This window comes from Bos grunniens, chromosome 3, assembly GCF_055505025.1.
Source record: "Bos grunniens cultivar Pamir isolate PY7600 chromosome 3, Bosgru_T2T1.0, whole genome shotgun sequence".
NCBI classification, from domain to species: domain Eukaryota; kingdom Metazoa; phylum Chordata; class Mammalia; order Artiodactyla; family Bovidae; genus Bos; species Bos grunniens.
The window spans coordinates 6,126,072-6,147,221 of record NC_141167.1 but is presented as its reverse complement, the minus strand read 5'-3'; the positions used below and the strand labels follow the sequence as shown (position 1 = coordinate 6,147,221).

Here is a 21,150-nt window from a genome sequence, read left to right as displayed (position 1 = left end):
TAGATTTAAATATTATGTGTGTTTTTATAAATAGTGAATTAGCAATGTACAGGGCTTCCCTGGTGGCTCAGATGGTAAAGTATCTGCCTGCAATGAAGGAGACCCAGGTTCGATCCCAGGTCAGGAAGATTCCCCATGGAATAGGAAATGGCAATCCACTCCAGTATTCTTGCTTGGAAAATCCCATGGACAGAGGAGCCTGGCGGCTACAGTCCATGGGATCACAGGAGTTGGACACGACTAAGCGACTAACACTTCCTGCAATGCAAAAGTAGGTAACTCAGTCGGGAACCTGAAGTATTAACACAGAAGTATTAATAATACAAACAGTAAAATTTGGGGGCATGCACATAACATTTTTAATCGTGTGTATGTGTGTGAGACAGCGTGTGTGTATCCGAGTCCTTAGGGCTGCCTTGACAAGTGACCACAGTCTGGGTTGCTTGAAACCAGAGCTGTATTCTCAGGGCTCCAGAGGCTGAGTCCAGGAGCAAGGGCTTCACAGGCTGGCTGTTGCCAGAGGAACTCGGGAGAGTCCGGGTCCTGGTTACTGCCAGCCCCGGGCGACCTTGGGCCTGCGGACGCATCTGCAGTCTCTGCCTTGTCGTCCAGGGGCTCCTCCCCGTGTCTGAGTCCACGTTTCCCTCATGTCATGAAGACGCCCGGCTCTGGATGTTGGCCCACAGGTACCGAGGGCTTGGAATGGATTGCATTTTTAGGGAAAGTTAACCCACGGCAGCATGTGTGTAGTACACCCTGGGCGTTGAGGCAGAGCTGTTGAAGTTGCCCCGTTACTTCTTAGTGAGACGAAGAATTTGGAGCTGCCGCAGGCCTCACTGGCCAGGCCCACGCTGGTCTCCTGGAACGTCAGAAAGATTCGGTCGGTTTACATGTGCCCTTCACACCGATGATGGAATTTCACAGCTGTCACTCACTTCTGATGGAAATTACTCCTCTGCCGTCCGTGCCCTGCTGACGGCTGCTGGTGTGGCCAGTGAAGGAGAATCTGGGCGTGTAATCAGAGTTACCAGCTCGTGTGTTTGGATGCTCGATGTCCACCGTGCACCCCCGCCTCCCTGCCACAGACCCCATGTGTCTGCCACTGTTCTTAACTCCCTTCAAGATAAGAGGAGAAAGGAAGGAAACTCAGGCTGCCCAGTATTATGTGGGGATTTGATGGAGAACATGGGCAGCCTGAGCCGCGTCCCCTTGCAGCTGGGAGACCTTGGTGTCCCCAAGGGCTTTGAACTTCAGGCGTCTCTCTCTGTGTTCCTCCCTCGTGTCTCCTGCCATGGGCCACACAGAGGACCTGGGGCCCAGAAAGGCTGGTACCCAGCAGCTGTCCTCCCGGTGGTGGGGGCGGGGAAGGGACCCATCAGCTCTGAGACGGATCAGACTGTCCAGCGGATGGAGTGGTAGATGTTGAGGGTGGTGGGCTGTGACGGTGCCGGGGGCGATGCCTCCATCTGTCTCTGCTCTCAGGTCCCTCCAGCCCACATGTATGGCAGTACCCACCGCCACCCCAAAACAGAAAACAGGGACTTGGATCTAGGAGTTTTGGCTCTGCACCCTTCCTTTGACGAGCAGAACAGACTAGGATGGTCCGAAGAGTGTAGGCAGAGAATGAAAGGTGGGTCTTCCCCAAGGGATGTGCTGGAGGTGGGGAGGGAAGCCCGTGTCCTTCCCAGGTAGGAGGAGGAGAGGGACAGTCTTCCACATAAAGAGGAGGGGCTGAAACGGAAGAGGGGGACAGAAGAAACCTGAATGTCTCGCTGAAGTAAGGGAAGGTGCAGGACAAGATAACGGCTAGTCAAGGAAACTTTACATAATGTGTGTAAGTCAAGGTGAGAAATCAGGCTTTCTGAACGTAAGTCATAGAATGTGGGATGTGCTTTTGCACTGGGCCCTGGGGTGTGGGGAAGTATACCGGGTGTGTCTTGACTCTTAAAAACCTTGCTGAAAGGAGCCTGCAGCTGTTTCTCTTGTTGGTACGGATGTGCGGAGTTTGATACACTTAGCAGTTTCACGGGAAGAAGGGAACTGGCTTGCCTTCCTGGGACAGGGACCTGTACATGCCCAGCGCCGTCTTTACTGCCGACGTGGTGTGTGGTGGGGGAGGAGGGCTGAGTGATTTCAAGGATGGAGCAGGACCACGGCAGGAGGGCGGCAAGCTGGTGACCCAGGAGCAGCAACATCTTTCCCAGGAGCCCCAGAGCATCCAGGGACGTGGGGGTCTCACGGCTGGGGTGCCTGGATGCCCAAGTGTCCCCAGGGATGGGGCTGCCCTCCTCCTTGAAGCCCTGAGCCTCCATGCCAGGCCCACGACTCACTTGCCTGTGGTTGAAGCCTGGGTTCCCACCCTGCCTCGGCCGCTTAAACTCTCAGTCCTCCAGGCCTGGGGTGAGTCAGCCAGCCGCCTGAATGTGGACTTGCTCCCTCTGCTCCGAGAGTCGTTTGCAGGGATTGAGAGGGTAAACACGTAGATGACTCTGCTTAGCGCTGGCGCAGAGCTGGCCGGGGCCCAGGGATGCGCAGCTGGTCCATACGGGTCCTGCTCCTTTGCTGCTGTGTCTTCTGCTCCAGGTAAACAGCCTTCCTCCTCAACTCTTCTCCCCGGTATGACTTGAGGACCTCGTGTCTACCAGGAGCAAGATTGTGATGCTCACCCCCAGCCCCAACCCAGCCCTCTGCTCCTGCCCCAGACAGCCTATTCCTTGACCAGGCTCCCAGGACCAGAGAAGTTATTCCTGCAGCTCAGCTCAGGACAGCAGAGCTCTGTATGAGATGCCTGGGACCTGCATTGTGGTCATCTGGAAACAAGAGAAAAGAGAATTTAAAGTGGGCTGGGGGCTTCACTGGTGGCCCAGTGGCTAAGGACCCGTGCTCCCAATGCAGGAGGGGGTCCGGGTCTGACTGCCCCCACCCCAAGTCAGGCAGCTAGATCCCGTATACTACAACTGAGAGTTCGCATGCTGCAAGCAAATACCCCTCCTGCTACAACCAAGATGCAGCACAGCCAAATAAAAAAATAAATAAAAGTAGTAAAAAAAAAAAAATAGTGAGTTGACCACATCCCCGGTGGTGTGGGTTGAGCCTGAGTTCGCGGGTTCTTTCCTGCCCCGGGGTGCGGTTGCTGTCTGGGCTGCGGGGGAGGTCAGGAGCTTCTCTGGTTGCATGTGCCTCAGTGCCCCGGGGGCCCCCAGAAGGGTGAGGAGCACCCCCCATCTTCTCCTTCTCCTCCCCGGTGTGTCCAGCCCGACGGTGCCCGGCGAGGGTGACCAGTCCAGGGTGACCTTGCCACTGTGCCCCGCCGGTTCCTAGCTGGGATGCCACCTGCTGGCTGTGGTCACTTCCTCTGGAAGCAGGGGTCTGCTAGGTCACCTCGAGCTGGACGTCTCTCTGTTAATCCCTACGTCCCTGGAGGACCCCCTGGAATTGTTCCCCGACAGATGCGCGTATCGTCAGGGCAATAAAAGCCTTCTCAGGAGCCTGTGTATCTTAAATCACTTTTTAAAAAATGAACTGTTTAGAACGAATGTTTACTTCGTTTCTTAGAAACAAGCCATGTGGTAAATACCAGCCTTTATTTTCTGGGACATACGAAATGCATTTTAACTGTCAGCTCCAAAAATCCTTTCCAAATCAAATAAACTTTAAAAAAAATTTTTTGTCAGCTACCACTGCTCAGCAGATGTTAGGCCTATTTCTGAACGCGTTCTTGGGTGCTGCTTAATGTTCCAATGAACGAAATCTGTAAACGCTAATAAAATTTGAGGAGTTTTGAAATCTAGCCAGTTCAGTGTTTCCACGTAATTTTACCATGTTACTTGCAACCAAGTGATTAAAAGTACATGAACATTTTTTAATGAGAAGTATCTGAAACCTTATGAAGAGCCTGCTGGTAGGTTGGCTTAGTAGGTAAAGCAGCAGTCAGTCAGTTCAGCCACCTTCTCTAATTATTGCAGATGCTAACCCGGTCTCTAACCGTAGACATATCGTTGACCCTTGTCATCGTCCTGATCTGTGTAAACAGCATGCTAAATGACTGTCCCCTCGCACGTAAGCCATATTGAGGATCAGATAATGTTGCCTTTAAAACAGGCGAAGAATGCTAAAATTATCGCGTTTCTTTATTTCAAAGTTATAAGAGAAAATAGGTTCTGCTTCATTTTTAACAAGAAAAAAAAAAGGCCGTAAAATTAAGAGTAAGGAGATTATGTTTTTGGCATGGACAGAGTTGGCAGGACAAAATGTGTCTCTGAGCCGGTTGTCTGGAACTCTGAACACACCGTCCCGTATTGTTATAATTAATTCAGCGGGAACCTGGGGGCCTGCTGAGAGCTGGGCACTGCGCCTGCGGTCGGGGCGGGCGCTCCCAAGAGGAGGCGAGGCTTCAGGACAAATGGCTGTAGTCGCAGGTGGTCATTTACACCTGAGCAGCTGTGCACGCTGGCTTCTCCCGGGAAGCGTCCCACACGCTCGGTCGTGTCGTTTGACCCCCAGAGCCCCCCAGTAGTAGCCTGCGTGCTGGGGGACATGGTTGTTGCTTCCCTGAGACACCTCCTGACTTCACAGATGACAAAACCACTTCCTTCATAGGAAAAAGGGAGACTGGGGTCTTGAAAGTTTTATTGTCAAAATGACAGATCATTTTTTCTAGAGAAATGTTAAGCCCCAAGAAGGGTTTTTTTTTTGAGCTTTAAGTGGTAGTTTAGTAGCTAAGTCATGTCCAACTTGTACAATCCCCTGGCCTGTAGCCCACCAGGCTTCTCTGTCCATGAGATTCTCCAGGCAAGGAGACTGGAGCGGGTTGCCATTTCCTCCTCAGGGGACCTTCCCGACCCAGGGATCGAACCTGGTCTCCTGCATTAAAGGTGGGTTCTTTTCCGACTGAGCTACCGGTTAGAGCATGACTTGACTGCATGTTAGACAACAGTTGTTGGGCCTGTCGGAGCTGACGCCCCTCCTGCCCGCCAGCGTGTTCGTCCTGAGACACACCGGCTGGACACCCTCTGCTGAGTCCTGACACTGTTTCCAGGGGAATGAGACGGTTCCTGAGAGTGTTCCAGCTCCACCCCCGGAAATGGGAGGTGACATTCCCAACGCTCAGGGCCTTGTCCCCAGCAGGAACCTCGAGGGCAGACGGCTGTCCCGCAGCGGTCACCCCCAGCCCATGCAGTCAAAGGACTGGATGCATCTCTCTTTTTTTGCAGTCTGCACAAACGTGTATTTACAAAACAACCACGTTACATATACACAGGCTTTTGACACACAGTAGTTTAAACTGTCATGTCTTTTTACTCCTAGAAGGTAAAGAAAAAATTTAATAAACTAATCCTTTTTGCTGTTTTTATACAAAGTGACAGGTCATGCACTTTTTTCTTTTTTAAGTTTTAAAGTCTTTTGCTAAGTGCAAACCCTGGATTCCTGTGTCCAGTTTTAAGGCAAGAATGGGACCATTGCAGAGCAGTCTCTCTCTCGGGGGAGCAAGGCTGGAGGGGGAGGTGCCGGCTGCTTCCCAGGCCGCTGACCCCAGACCTTGGGTGGGGGGGCATTGTTGCATTTCTAAAGTCTTCTAAGAATAAACAAAAACAAAACGCCCCACGCAAACAAGGCTTCTGCCCACAAGGCCTGGAGTATTGACTGTCCGGCAGCCCCTCCCAGAGACAGTCTGAGACCCCTGCCCTGCGGTGTGTCCACACTTCAAGGTGTGACCTGCAGAGGACTCTGGGTTTCTCCACAGGATCCCAACTCACAGCCACCAGCCCGTTTTAGTTTTCTCGAAGCAAACACCTGAGTTGCATGCAGAGGACTGTGTGTGAAACGACAGTTCTATGTTTATTTTTAAATGTATTCAAAAATATAGCTCACATGACACAAATAATTTTTTTTTAATAAGTTCTTTTCACACTGGGAAACACTAGTTTAGAGCAGTCGCGTCTGAGAGATGGAGAGACCGTCTGGTCGGCCCCTGGTGGGTGCAGGCCAGCCCACCCCACGCCCACACCCATCTTGCTGAGGCGCCTGCCCCTGGGCACGTCTCGGGCCCTGGCCGGTGGGGCCTGGCCTCGTTTTTTAAAGCCACCAGGTGAGCAGCTGGGCTCTGTGTCCTGCGGACTCAGTCCTTTGTGTAATTTATCCTTTTTGATGCTTAAAATAAATGTGCAACGCACTAAAAATAAATAACCTTAAGAATGTTTTTGCCCAAGGAAACAGATGTGCACCACTAAATATATTCCATTTACCACCAGACTATTTCAGAGACAGGAGTCAATGCTGGAACGTTCACCTACAGCCCCGGCAGTGAGCACTCAGTGTCCAGCCAACAGCCTCCCTCTTTGGTCACCCATCCATCCCTCGCTTTATTGACGCTTCTCAGATACCCCGTTTTTTTTAAAAAGACAAATTGAAGTTTTGCGGCTGCCTTGCACCAAGTGAGTTGTTGGTGGTTTTTCCCAGCAGCATTTGTTCCTCCGTGTCTCATATTTTGATAGTTCTTGCAAGACTTCAAACTGTTTTCAAGCAAAAAGCTTGTGGCTGGCTGAAGGCTCAGGTGATTTGGTCGGCCTTTTTTTTTAGCAGAGGCTTAAAATTAAGGTACGTATGTTGGTTTTTTAGACATGATGCAGTTGAACGCTTAGAAGTCTATGACGGTACGGTACGGACGTAACTTACGCGCCCTGGGAACCTTCCAGGTTTTGTGACTCACTTTATTGTGGTACTTTATTGCGGTGGTCTGGAGCTGAACCCACAATCGCTCCGATGAGCGCCTGAATATTAGATTCTATTAATATATGGAGGTGCCCATCATTTTGGAGAAATGGCCGTTTTCTCTTTCAGAGGGCTGATTCAAAACCAGATGCCCCGCTGTGTCATCTGCTCAGGGGGTTCCCAGTGTGTTCCGGGGGACACGGACTGTGTCTGTTCCTGGTGCCCGGTCCCCTCCCATTCCCCATGCAGTCAAAAGGAAAAGCCTCGTCCCTTTCCTTTTTCTCCTGCTGCCCTTGACAGTCAGAAATCCTGGGGACTTCCCTGGCGGTCCAGTGGTTGATTCCATGCTTCCAGTTCAAGGGGTGTGGTTTCCATCCCTGGTCGGGGAACTAAGATCCCATGTACCGTGCAGTGTGGCCAAGAAAATATATATTAAAAAAAAAAAAAGTCCTGTCTTGTTCACTCTGTTCCTGGCATCACTCGCTGACGTGGAAGTCCCCAGGTAGGTTAGGAACACACCATGTGTGTCTTAATTGCTCAGTCCAACTCTTTGTGGCCCCATGGGCTGTAGCCTGCCAGGCTTCTCTGTCAACCTCTACTCTCGGGACAGCGGAGTGTGTGTCTGTCCTGAGAGCAGGGCTTGATGGCTCAGCTGCCAGATTCAGGGGCCTCAGTGAGACCCCTGGTCACCCCGAGTCTCCTGCGGTTTGGGCCATGCAGGCTGCCTGTCTGTTGGAGCAGCCATTGAGTTACTGGGAGAAGCACCCAGTTCCGGGGAGGATGGTGTATGAACTTTGTGGGTAGGGGTGGGTTCTGGCTTCCCAAAACAGTTTTGCAGGAGAGTCCCAGCATGTGGAGCCAGGGCAGCCCGAGTGTGTCCGGGGCTCCAAGCCCCAGGGAACAGGCTACAGGCCCAGGCGCTGGCATCACACCTAGAGCATGAGCTGAGGACGGCAAGGTCCAGGCTTGTCTGTGCAACAAGTGTCCCCTTTCCACTGTAGAGCGCTTGGACATCGTCACGAGAAAGGATGCTTCAGGCTCTGGGACCTGCCTGCCTTCTGGGATCACTGATGCTGTGGGGCATGGTTTACTCTGCAATATCTGAGATTCTGCAGCCGGGATTACAGAGACATGTTTTGTTGTGACCATGCTACCTTACAGCAGTTTTAGGGGGTATTTTTGCAAGTGGTTGTTTTGTCGTCGTTTAGTTGCTAGTTTGGCTGACTCTGTGTGACCCCATGGACTGTAGCCCACCAGGCTCCTCTGTCCATGGAATTCTGCAGGCAAGAATACTGGAGTGGGGTTGCCATGCCCTCCTCCAGGGGGTCTTCTTGACCCAGGGATGAACCCAAGTCTCCTGCATTGGCAGGCGGATTCTTAACCATTGAGCCACCAGGGAAGCCCCCCACCTTTTTTTTTCCACAGAGGAAAAGCTAATAAAACTTGAAGGTGGAACTGAGTCTGTCCTTAGTTGATGATGACCAGCCAGCCTACACCTGCCCAGGGCTTCCATGTTTATTGTCTTGAAAAGGTAGTATTTGGAGGGGAGAGCTCTTAGTGGGTTTCACGTATTAAGCTGCCAATTTACATTTTCCTCAAAGCTCTTGAAGTTAAGATACAAGGAAGTTCAGTATGACTATTGAGCAACAAACCACTTCCTCAAACATTAATCTCAGATTTCTTTTTGAGCAGCAGTACCATTTTTACAAAATGCTTTCAGTAGCCCTCTGACACCTTGTGCTGGTCCATTAATAAAACTCGTACAAGTTCTAGTTTATAAATCTGACCCGCTGCTTATCAGGGATGGCAATGAAACTGTTTTAATGAACACAAAATAGCGCTTTAGGGTCTCCTGTTTCCATTTTACATCTGCCTTTTCACCCAGTTAATCTTTGCTTGTATTTACTTGATGTCAAGAAAAGCTGAACTACACAAGTGAGACCTTAAAGATACATTCACTTCCTCTGCCATTTCAAGGTTACTCTTCCGTGAAGTAGATCCAGAAGTGTTGAAGCAGTAGGAACAGTGAGGTTCTTGAAATTCCAGGTTGAATTAATAAAAATCAGCCACTCATTCCCTAGAGGTGTTCAGGCAGGGGCCCCATGGACCATGGTGCTCACTAAATGCGTGGTGACATCCCCGGGAGTCAGCTGGTTAACTATTTGATTGTTGTTGCTTAACTGACTTGCATCACACAAAAAACTGTCACTGCACATGTACCCAGCGTGTCCCTCCCAAGAAGGTGGGATGTGTCCCAAAGCAGGTTGCTGGTTTTTGGAAGGCCGAGGTGATGGTGCAACCCCCCCAACACCCCAGCAGCGGGTTCTGCCTTTGCAGAGAGATTACCTGATGCAGCCAGAGCCACTGTCTTAGTCTGTGGCTTAGAGTGTAACACGCTTGCCAGTGCAAGTTGGTTGTTACTGTCACAGTTTCAAAACCAGTCATACATCTCTTAAAAAATACTACACTGGCCACTTTGCAACCCCCTACAGAGGCTCTGGAGAATGTTCCTGGGGGTGCACCTTGAACCCCCCTGCAGGATAAGAGCCCCCACCTTGACTGGCATGACAGCTCTTCAGCAGGGCCTCCGCGGCTCCGTCCTTAGAGAGTCTCTGTGGTTTCCTCCTGGAAGACCGTGTGCTCTGCAGGTCCGTGTCTTCCTGCATTTCAGGACAGTCCCTCCGTACTTCACTGAGTTCTTTAGTTGGGCATTTGTTGTCAGAGGCAGCATTTCTCCTTCCCTTGGTTTCGTTTGTCTTCCTGTCAGTTAACTTCTGTCTTTTCGTCTCCTTGATGGAGTTTATTTCCTGCTGTTCCTCCTTGTCAGAATTTCAGCTTGGAGCGGTGTTTTCTTCTCTCCCTTACTTTTCCACATTTTATTCATTTGTTCCAAAATGCCGGTTTGGTCCTCCATTCTAGAGGCTTCCATCTCTTCTGACGCTGTTTCAGATTCTTCTCCTGGAGCTCTCGTCTCGTTAAGTGCCTGTTAGTGAGTGGCATCAGGGAGGGAGGCGACTGGAAGGGATTTCCTTCTGCTTTTTGGGTTTTCTCTTCCATCTGCCCTTTGAGTTTTGCAGGCTCCTTTGCAACTCTCCCCCGCTGACCTTTTTTTTTTTTAGCCATGCCATGCAGCTTGCAGGATCTTGGTTCCCTGAGCAAGGACTGTACCCTGGCCACAGCGAAGAAAGCCCACAATCCTAACCACTAGGCCACCAGGAAACTCCCACAATCCCCTGTCCCCTTTTTTCCTCCTGCCGTATCTTCACATGATGTCTTTACCATTTCTGTAGCTTTTCCCTCCCTTTTCCTGAGATCGGCACGGTCCTGATGGCAGTCCATTGCAAGGATGCATGTACTTCTCAGGCCGTTCACACTGGCTGGGGCTACCTGAGGGCTTCGTGGCGAGCCTTGTCCTGGGTGAGGTCTGGGAAGCCCCCCACCGCCACCAGGTTTGCTGGGGAAACAGGACACCGGGTAGAGGAGACCTGTCTGGACCAGAGGGATGCCCCCCGTGCCTGCTCCTGTTCCCTCAGACCGCCGATACCCACCCCCTGCCAGAAAGTGCTGGATACGGGGCTGAGGCTGGGTGTTCCCTCCCCTGAGAGCCTGAGTATAACATGAGCCCTTTGTCCTCTGAGGGTGTCCCCTCCAGACCAAGGGGAGCTGCTCTTACAGGCAGGCCACTGCTCTCCAGGAACCTGCTGGGCGCCCACCCCGGTGGGCGGTGGGAGGGTGTGTGTGCTGCCCCTCGGGGCCCCTCCATGCAGTCTGCGTGTTGCAGGCACTTTGCCTCCAGAGAGCCTTAGCGGCTGCTAATCTTGGAACTTCCTCACGGTCAGGGGCCGCGACAGGAGGACCCTCTGCCCCCGGCCATAGCATCCCTCCTCCCTCGGGGACCAGGAGCCCCTGCCCGCCTGGCTCTGGGGTCCTCCTTGATTTATTTGGCTGTGCTGGGTCTTCTTTACTGCACTAGGGCTCTCTGGTTGCGGCGGTCGGGGCCGCTCTCCAGTTGTGGTGTGCGGGCTTCTCGTTGCAGAGCGCGGGCTCTCGAGCGAGCCGGCTTCAGTGTTTGCAGCTCAAGAGCTTAGTTGCTGTGCAGCAGGTGGGGTCTTCTGAGACCAGGGATCGAACTCCTGTCCCCTGCATTGGCAGGCGGATTCTTACCCACTGGACCACCGGGGAAGTCCCCTCCTTTTCTCCCCCTTCCCCCGCCCTGCTCCTTCTTATTCTTAAGGCCAGTGATTTCAAGGTGGTTTATGTGACGCTTTGCATCTTTTCTTGGTGGATGGTGAATTTCTTTTTCTGGTTGTTAACTACCTCTCCTCCCCCCGTCTCTTTTATTAGAAATGGAAGAAAGGGAAATTCCGTTACAGCAAAATTTGAGTCTTTCCTCTTACCCTGGAACTTTGCCTTCTTTCCTGATCTTTTGTCTTTGTCGTACTCAGGTCTGGATGGAATGAAGTTGTTGAAGACAGTAGCCTTTGTGTTAAATCCCATTTCACCTCAAGTCATAACTGTGAGCCTTTCACCTATGAACTTACTTACTAATCACCACGCATTAATTGGATCCTTACTCTTAGTTCATTTTTATAGTCGCCCCCTCCTTTTTTTAAAACAATAAGTTTAAAAAAGAAAATTGGCAGAGGAAATGAAGTCTGATTTGGTTAAATTTTATAATCGAATATGTTACCAATAAAACTTCTTTCCCAGTGTAAATATATGATCCAAAATTCATTTAAATATCACAACACAAAACTTCTCCAAAACCTCAGCGATAGGCATCAGGCTTCAGTATTTTTACCAAAGAGCAAAATTCATTTTAAGAAATTTTTGGCACATGATTAATTTTTTTATGTTCTCCTAGGGAGAAATGAAAAGATTCATTGTTGTCTCCAGTGTATTCCTCTCATCTCTCCAGTCCTAAATAATTAGGAGAGGACCCCCTTAGCAGATATTCTATTGTATTACTAGGCTAAGTAAGAAGAACGTTTTGGGCAGATGTCAGAAACGACAAGAATCTCAAAACTGTCCCTCTGGGAAAATCAGGCGCTCCTGAGCTGGGGCCCGGCGAAGGTGTCAGGACTGGAGGCCAGGACTTAGCAGCCGAACAACATCAACGATCAGCCTCTGCAGGGGGCTGTGTTATTTCTTCCTGTCTGCAATTATTCACAGGTGGGCCTGGTCAGGATGTTTCCTGTGAGCTAAACACAAGTATTTTTGCTTAATGCTTATTACCTGGGAGTCAGGGTTCCCAGAGATGGGCCGTTGAATCATTTAATCTTATAGGCAATATCCCTTTCATGATGAACTTGTAACAAAATACAAAGGTGTTTTCCCTATCACAAAAAGTGTTGGGCAGGTCTGTTCCTTTTTAGTCTCCTAAGCACTAAGTTTCCTAAGGGTTCCCAGGTGGCGTTAATGCTAAAGAACCTACCTGCCAATGCAGGAGACATAAGAGATGAAGGTTCCATCCCTAGGTTGGAAAGATCCCCTGGAGGAGGGCATGGCAACCCTTGCCAGTGTCCTTGCCTGGAGAATCCCCAAGGACAGAGGAGCCTGGTGGGCTACAGTCCATGGGGTCGCAAAGTCAGACGCTAAGTGACTTAGCAAGCAGGCACAGGGATGACTCATTTGCAGCTGAAGACAGCTTCCTTCCATGGTGGTGAGTGGAATGAGAAAAAGATACACGCTACCACCCACATTCTTGGTGTTGCCCTGTGGGTGTAGGGAATTACACGAAGGCTTCCAGGCTCCTTTGCGGATGGTGTGTGCCATGAACTGTCACAGCAGAAATCCACACAGAAGAGAGAAGACGTGAGAACCGGGCGGCATGCGCGGGTTTGGGTCTCTCCCCCTCCTTTCTCGGGGGCAGGGGGGCAGACTGATCAGCGTCTGAACTTCTTTTCCACCCAGTTAGATGTGGATGTTCTGGTGGTATTTGCACCGTAAGATGCTGTGAGGAGGATGAGATGAAGTGGGAAGAGAAGTGCTTTGTAAACTATAAAGTATAAGGCTTGCTGTTGCTTGGAGACCTGTTAATGATATGTTAATAATTTTTAGTCCAATTAGCCAAAAGCATAGAAATGTCAAACATCTGTTGGGAGTGTTTACTGCCAACAAAACTTTTTTTTTGTTGGTAATAGGAAAATTCAGTTTTCTTTTTTCCCTTTTTAAAGCAGAAATGCCAACCCAGGTGAGATGATTATACCTCTCTTGATGTAAACAGCTGTTATATTTAACAAGATTCCATTGTAGATCCATCATGCCTAGCTTGAGTTTAAAGAGTAGAGGGAATTCAGCTGTTTTGACCTACACTAGCATCCTAGATTCAAAACTGGTTCCCCCAGCATGAGACCAGGACTCAAGAGTAACTTTGAAACCTTGAGAGGAATTGGTCACCAGTGGATTATACCCTGGAGAAGGGGATGGCAACCCACGTCAGAATTCTTGCCTGGAAAATCCCATGGACAGAGGAGCCTTGTAGGCTCCAAAGACTCCCAAAAGGTCACTGAGGGTCAGACACAACTGACGACTAAGCACAGCACAGTGGATTGTAAGGGATTCCTTTAAGTCTTTTTTCAAGATATTAAAAAACAAAACAAAACACTGATCTTTTCTGTCCAGTGAGCTTTCGTAACACATCCATGTCAGCATCCCTGCTTCGGTTTGGTACATTCAGGTCCACCTTTTACCTTGACCTGCCTAAGAATCCAGGCTCAAGGGCAACAGAGGCTCCCAGGACAGTTTTCTGGGTGGAAACTGAAAACTAACCTTTGAATGAACCTGAAATTTAAAAAATTGCATGTGGGGCTTCCCAGGTGGCTCAGTGGTAGATTATCCACCTGCCAATGCAGGAGATGCAGGTTAGATCCCTGGGTTGGGAAGATACCCCTGGAGGAGGAAACGGTCAACCCACTCCAGTACTCTTGTCCTGAGAATCCCATAGACAGAGGTGCCTAGCGGGCTGCCAGTCCATGGGATTGCAAAAGAGTCGGACACAGCTGAGCGACGGAGCACACACAGGCACAGGTTGAATTTAGGCAGGAAGAATGTCCCCTTTCTGTGTACACATGAGATGTAAGCGATCTTGCTGTTCAGCGAAACTCAGGAAAACCAAAGCCCAGAGACTAACTTGACTCTGCTCACCCATCTGTGCCTGCTTTAACGTGGTGCTGTCTGCCTCTGCTGGTCAGAAGCCATCTTGTGATGGAGTGCTCTCTGTCTCCCTTCTCAGGGAGTTGTCCTCACAGGTACAGAGAGCCCTGCTTCCCCCGTGGACTTGGGTTAAACAGCGGTGCACGGGCCCTGCACACCTGTGCACAGGTGGGCTGAGCCAAGTGCTTGTCGATGGCTCCCAATACAGGGGTCAGGTTTGGGCACACTCTAAAAATAAAATGACCCCTCGGGTGATTTAGTGTTATGTAGTAGTATTTGGCAGTCAGAGAAGGTTGACAGTTATTCATGTAACAAGTTTATGGGGTGGGGCCATGGTTGCAAAGTCCTGTCAAACAGACCTGCAGGAAGATATAGCCATTTCTCTGTGTCGACAGTTCTGTATCCACAGATTCAGTCAACCATGGATCAGAAACGTGGAGGGGTGGGGGGTGGAAATTACAGGAAGTTTTCAAAAAGCAAAACTTGAATTCATTTCATACTGGCAACTATTTACATAGCATTTATGTCGTACTTAAAGCTCTTTACATGGCCTTTACACTGTATTACATGTTACAAGTAATCTGTAGATGACTTAAAGTATACAAGAGGATGTACACAGGTAATGTGAAAATTCTTCACCGTTTTATGTAGGGGATTTTGGAAGCAGCCCCCTGTGGATTCCGAGGGATGACTTTATTGGAAATCGGGTTAGAAAACAGACATTTATAAATCTACATTAAAAATGAAATTGGATGTAGAGTTTGGTGGTGTGCTCTAATATTTCAGTAGGAAAAGATCCAAGGCTAGGATCAGATGGTGGGTTTGAATTTCACAAAACAAGGGCAGTGGCCCTGATGAATGAAGACCAGCTTGCTGCCGCCCACGCCTTCATCCCAAGGCTTTTTCCCTTTGTGTCTCTGAAGCAAACTATAGAAAATGGCTTTTAAAGTCTAGTATTTACCTGCTGGGCTGCGTTTCTCCAGTACTCAGTGGTCTGTGTTCCCTTTGAGCCTGATAGTCTACCAGCAGTAGGAGTTTATTGTTTACATACAACCTTTTTAATCATATTCTTTCTCAAAATCTGGGTGCTGAAACACCTGGCTGATTTTTACCTAATTGTCAAACCTTTGGGTTCATGGCAGATGCATCTGAGTGTTTCGTTTGTTTCCTGATGTACATACACCCCCAGAAAACACCCCCAAGTCCACTGCAAGTGTCTAATATTTGCAGTTGTAAAATATTGAAGAGACATGCTGCTGCCGCTAAGTCACTCAGTCGTGTCCGACTCTGTGCGACCCCATAGACAGCAGCCCACCAGGCTCCCCCGTCCCTGGGATTCTCCAGGCAGGAACACTGGAGTGGGTGCCATTTCCTTCTCCAATGCATGAAAGAGAAAAATGAAAGTGAAGTCGCTCAGTCGTGTCCGACTCTTAGCGACCCCATGGACTGCAGCCTACCAGGCTCCTCCGTCCATGGGATTTTCCAGGAGAGAGTACTGGAGTGGGGTGCCATTGCCTTCTCCATTGAAGAGACATACTAACTACATATTTTAGAGGGGAATAATATATAGTGATTTTTAGAATGGGAAGTGCCCTTAGGGATCCAGAAGACAATCACCTGCCCTTTTAGAGCTGATACAAATTAGATCAGAGGCCTCTGCTTGTGGTTACACAGCAGAGGAACAGAGGAGCAGAAGGACTCTGAGCAAACTTTTCCTAACCTTGATATTGTGATCTAACCACTTGGACACATAACTTGTAAACGTGACTCTACGAAAACATATTGAAGGAGGTGAATGGCAGTAGACATGAAATCCATCAAGTGCTTACCCTGTAAGACAGAGGACGCAGAGACCCAGGGGAGGGGCAGGGCCAGCAGCGGCATCACTCCTGGGGAGCCGAGTGGTGACGCCCGAGGGGCGCCAGCTCCCCAGGGAGGTGGGGGCGGCGGCTGGCAGCGGAGGGGTGCTGGTCCTGCGGGCACTCCCCCTCCTGCCCCGGAGACCACGCAGATCGGGATCTGCTGATCCCAGCATGCCCGGGGCAGCTGGGCGGCCTCGTGGAGGTGGAACCTGTGTTCACCAGGCAGGGGCCGGCCTCCGCATGTGCTAAGATGCCAGGGCTCACGGCGCCTGCCTTTTGCGGAGCTGCGGGGGCGCAGGGACCCCACTGTGGGTCCACCCACAGCCGGAAGCGCACACGCTATCCCAGCACCATCACCTCTGTGTCCTTCCAGCGCTTCTCCATGGAGTGCTTTTTTTTCCCCCGTATCAACAGTGAGGGGGACCAAAATGAGAGTTTATCCGTCGTAATGTTGGAAGGCTTTCTTTGGTGTTTGAGTTTTTCTGTGTAAGCAAGCGCGTCTTGCCCGTTACAGGGGAGCCCGAGTGGGAGTGGCCGTGCGTGCGTGCATGCTCACTTATCCCGTGTGTGCGTGCGTGCGTACTCACTTACCCCTGTGACCTCCCACCCACCCTCACAGGGCCTCAGCCCACCTGCAGGCCGATCCTTCTTTGGGGTGGCCCAAACCCCGGAACTCTGGGAGGGAAGGCTGGCATGGTCCAGGGGTCACTGTGGCTCTGAACCAGATGGGACTCGGGCTAGCAAGGGACCCGACCCACAGCCTCTGGGGCCGGAGATGTTTTGGCAGCGTGGTTCTCGGGGGGCGTCCAGTTGCTCGGGGTTGTCAGTTCGCTGGTGTTTCTGGAAGGCCCCTGTGCCTGGGGAGTTGAAATGAGACGCGTTCCTCTCTTTGAGACCGCGAATTCCCAAGCCCGGGGAAGGGGAGGGCGCAGAGCGCAGAAGGTGGAGAGGTGGTCTGTCTCAGGAGGTGGCAGAGGAGCCCAGCGGTGGGCGTGTTTCCTTCTGTCCAGGGGAAGGGCTGGCAGTCCGACGCAGGACGCCGATGGGAAGTACCGGAGGCGACGGGAGGTGCTGGGGGCGGCTGTGCGCCCACCCGGGCGGGAGGGGTCAGCCCCGCCCCCACCACGCGGCCGCCCCGCCCCCTCCACGCGGCCGCCCCGCCCCTGACCCCGCGAGGTCTCTAACGCTGTCTGTCGCCAGCCGCCCCGCTGTGTCTCGCGCAGGTGTCGTCCAGTAGCTTCTGTCTAACCCGTGTGTGGTAGCAGCCCCTCCCTTGTGCCCTGTGAACACGGAAACGCCATCCCCATGCTGTTGTGTGTTTCCCCTCCAAGAACTGGGTTTCCCTTGAGGAGAATACAGAGATTCTCAGCCCTGGGATTTGTCCACGCGGTGGAGACCAGGCCCCCGCCCTTTTCACAGCACAAGAAAATTTCGTTTCGGTTTCCTGAACCCAAGGAGAGAATGAGGAATTTCGATGCTCTCCATTTTTGGACTCTGTATCAGCCGGGTTCCCAGGGAGAGAGAGACATCCCGAATCTGCACACAAAGCCCGCATGAGCGCTCCACCCTCCTGAGTCCCGAGCGATCCTGGCCTTGCGCGGAGCCTGTGTGTTCTAACTCCAAACGATCATGGGTTCTTAAAGACAACTATTGGAATCTGGAGTGGCAGTAGTCCTTCCAAAGCCCAGTGGTTGCTGGAGACAGATCTGAAGCTACTCCTAAACACTCAGGGCTGCCTCCAGGGCCGCAGTCTAGGGCGTATTTTTCCACAAGCGAAGCCCACGTCTGTTTGCCCCCCCACGCTCTGTCTTTCCTGTGTAACCAGGTGTTTTGTGTGTGTGTGTGTGTGTGGCAGGTGGCAGGTTCAAGAAAGAGATTGTCGTCGACGGACAAAGCTATCTGCTGCTGATCCGAGATGAAGGTGGCCCCCCGGAGGCCCAGGTGAGTACAGCACCCGCACTGGGGACCCGCGTGTGCCTCTGGCTCCTCCTTGAGGCTCTGTCTCTGCAGGTGTGCACAGAAGAGTTGAAAGAGCGGCCCCTGGAAATGTTTCCTGTGACTGAGGTTTCTCAGTTCAGTTCAGTTGCTCAGTCGTGTCCGACTCTGCGACCCCATGGACCGCAGCACCCCAGGCCTCCCTGTCCATCACCAACTCCTGGAATTTACTCAGACTCACGTCCATTGAGTTGGTGATGCCATCCAACCATCTTGTCTTCTGTTGTCCCCTTCTCCTCCTGCCTTCAGTCTTTCCCAGCATCAGGATCTTTTCCAGTGAGTCAGTTCTTCACATCAGGTGGCCAAAGTGTTGGAGTTTCAGCTTCAACATCAGTCCTTCAAGTGAATAGTCAGGACTCATTTCCTTTAGGATGGACTGGTTGGATCTCCTTGTAGCCTAAGGGACTCAAGAGTCTTCTCCAACACCACAGTTCAAAAGCATCAATTCTTCGGCGCTCAGCTTTCTTCACAGTCCGACTCTCACATCCATACATGACCACTAGAAGAACCATGCTATGCTATGCTAAGTCACTTCAGTCGTGTATGACTCTGTGTGACCCCATAGACAGCAGCCCACCAGGCTCCCCCGTCCCTGGGATTCTCCAGGCAAGAACACTGGAGTGGGTTGCCTTTTCCTTCTCCAATGCATGAAAGTGGAAAGTGAAAGTGAAGTCGCTCAGTCGTGTCCAACTCTCAACAACCCCATGGACTGCAGCCCACCAGACTCCTGCGTCCATGGGAGTTTCCAGGCGAGAGGACTGGAGTGGGGTGCCACTGCGGACCTTTGTTGGCAAGGTCATGTCTCTGCACTTTAATATGCTGTCTAGCGTTGGGGAGAGGCTAATTCTGTTTTTCCAGAAACCTGGAGGGACAGTTTGGTCTGTGTGGCTGATGTTCCCTTTCTTTTTCTAGGAAGGAAGGAAGAGCAGCTTTTGCACTGATTTGTCAACTCAGTGGCCTTGGTATCTGGAAGTTTCTATAGCTTCCCACCGTTTTCTTATAAGTGTTCCATCTCGAGAGCATGCTAAGTCACTGCAGTTGTGTCTGACCCTTTGTGACCCCCATGGACAGTAGCCCTCCAGGCTCCTCTGTCCAAGGGATTCTCCAGGAGAGAATACTGGAGTGGGTTGCCATTTGCTCTGGAGCAGTGCAGTCACTTAGAAAGCTGGGTGGAATTTGGAAATCTGAACACCACAACCAGGCTGCCCACCAGGCTTCACAGCTCAGGTCATTCCCCACTGAAAACCAGAGGCTGCAGCATGGTGTGACTTCTTTGAGAGTTCCTTGAAAAATGGGCATTGTGGAGGAAAAAAGCCAGCCTGAATGTGAAAATTTTCTTTCTTTGGTTTACTGACTCCCTAGTTTATGGCTTTATTTCTATAATAATTTACCAGTTAAACACTTTAAAGGAGGTAAGGGCTAGTAATAGTCAAGACTGATTAATGCAAACTTAATATTAAAAATATTCCTGGTGTTCTTTCTTGAACTTACCCGTTTGTGAAAGTGCACTTAAATTTAGTGATTTAAGTGAACGATGTTGAATATGGGGGTTGTTAAAGTTCTAGAACTCCATACAATGAGGGGTGTGTGGCTCTACAGAAAAGTGGTGTGGAGTTACCATGTTCCAGCGAGTCTAAAGTGTCACTGATTATAAGCTATGCCAGTATTTAAAAGAAAAATACTGTCAAGTCGTGAAAGAAAGCAATCCTTAAGGTACGTTCTGATAGCAAAGATGTGAAAGTATGGAAAAGATTTTTTTAGCTTTGATGAAACAGCGTAGTCAATGCTAGTAATAAGGAAACATTAAAGACAGGTTAAACATGGAAAGAAGTAGGTTACGAAGCTGTGAGAGCTCGTGGTCAGTGCATGTCTGTTACTTCGAGCAGGACAGGCTTGACATCTGACAGTGTCCTGGACGCTTTGTGATGGCAGTGAAGCTAAATGAGTCTTAGTCGACCCTCACCCGTGGGACGTCTGTCTTGCTGTCACCAGGGCTCCCTCGGCGGCGGCTGGGAACAGGTGAATGACATCGGTGAAGTGTGGGAGTCACCTGGGCTGATTTTCCGCCTTTCCAGCTTATACACGTTTCCGAGTATGCAGGGGCAATTCCACACTCAGAGAGCACACCTCGGCTCCGACCATTAAGAGTCTAAGAAGAAAGTTGAGAGACGTGCAGAAACGCATGTCAGAGCTGGCTGAGTGGCTTCAGGACCGCTGCTGTCCAGGGTCGCTGCCCAGGGATGGACACTGGTGGGTCCAGAGAGGCACAGACACGGTGCTTTTTTTCCCTGACTCCAGTGGTAGACCAGCGAGCCGGCCACCTGGACCAGAGATAGTGATGAGACCTGTCCCCAGGGGCTCCAGGTCCACCCTGGAGAGGGAACTCCAGCTTGAGGAATTGGGGGCCCAGCGCACCACCCTACCCTGAAGGTTTCATCAGCCGTGATCGCTGTTGTTACTGTTTAGTCGTTATCATCTGAACTTCAGGTTTAATTCTGTCCTGTCACATAGAATCTCCACGGGTAACTGAATACCCTTCTCATTTCTATGTAGAAGTCAGAGCTTGGGCTCCCAGGTGGCGCTAGAGGTAGAGAACCCACCTGCCAATGCAGGAGACATAAGAGGTGCAGGTTTGATCCCTGGATCAGGAAGATCCCCTGGAGGAGGGCATGGCAACCTACCCCAGTGTTCTTGCCTGGAGAATCCCATGGACAGAGGAGCCTGGAGGGCTGCAGTCCATGGGGTTGCAAAGAGTAGAACATGACTGAAGTGACTTAGCAGGCCAGCTTAACCAATGGAAACTTTGCCCAAATGTATTAGAGCTGATGCCTTGACCATCAGAACTTGCGTTGGAGCTGCAGCTTCTTTTAGAAAAAGCACATGGGATTTTTTTCCCCCCATTTTCACTTGGGTCTTTCATTAAAGAGGAGGGCGTCAGGCTCCAGATGGTACCTGGTGCCGTGTGTGTGACCCTGGGGAGCTCTGAGTCCTGGGGTCCTTCAGTCACTTGGCTCCAGCTTTCCAAGGTGACTGTGGGTATCACAGGAGCTAACGTGTGCCTCCGGCTGATTTGCCAGAAAGAGGATCTGATGTGAATTCAGCTGGATGCAGGTAACACAAGAATAAAATGATAAAAGAGCCGGGCCACTGTGGGGTTTTCGTTTTTCCCCCTCCTTTTTGCTCATTTTGTTCACTGGTTTGGTCAATGTCTCTGGCAGTGGGTCGTAATTCCCACGAAGGGTGCTATAGTTCATCCGCAGCAGATCTTGACAATACGAAGACCTCTTCTGTTGGGGGTGGAGGACTTCTGAGCTGTGGGCCCCCAGAGAAGGAGCCCCTTCTCAGGGTCCCAGCGTGGCTTCCTGGGGGGTCTCTGAAGGCTATTTAGGGTGCAGCAGGAAGCTGCGGGGTCACCCTGCCTATCCGT

General features: G+C 50.9%; 1 protein-coding gene across 12 annotated transcripts in view; it reads left to right on the top strand.

Moving 5' to 3' along the window:
• AGAP1 (ArfGAP with GTPase domain, ankyrin repeat and PH domain 1) overlaps positions 1 to 21,150 on the top strand; it is a 572,168-nt gene that overhangs the window by 202,867 nt on the left and 348,151 nt on the right. For all 12 annotated transcript variants that reach the window (XM_086376769.1, XM_086376737.1, XM_086376748.1 and 9 more), the window contains exon 4: positions 17,584 to 17,669. In XM_086376769.1, coding sequence (XP_086232895.1) covers positions 17,584 to 17,669 — 86 coding nt within the window. The remainder of the gene's footprint in view (positions 1 to 17,583; positions 17,670 to 21,150) is intronic.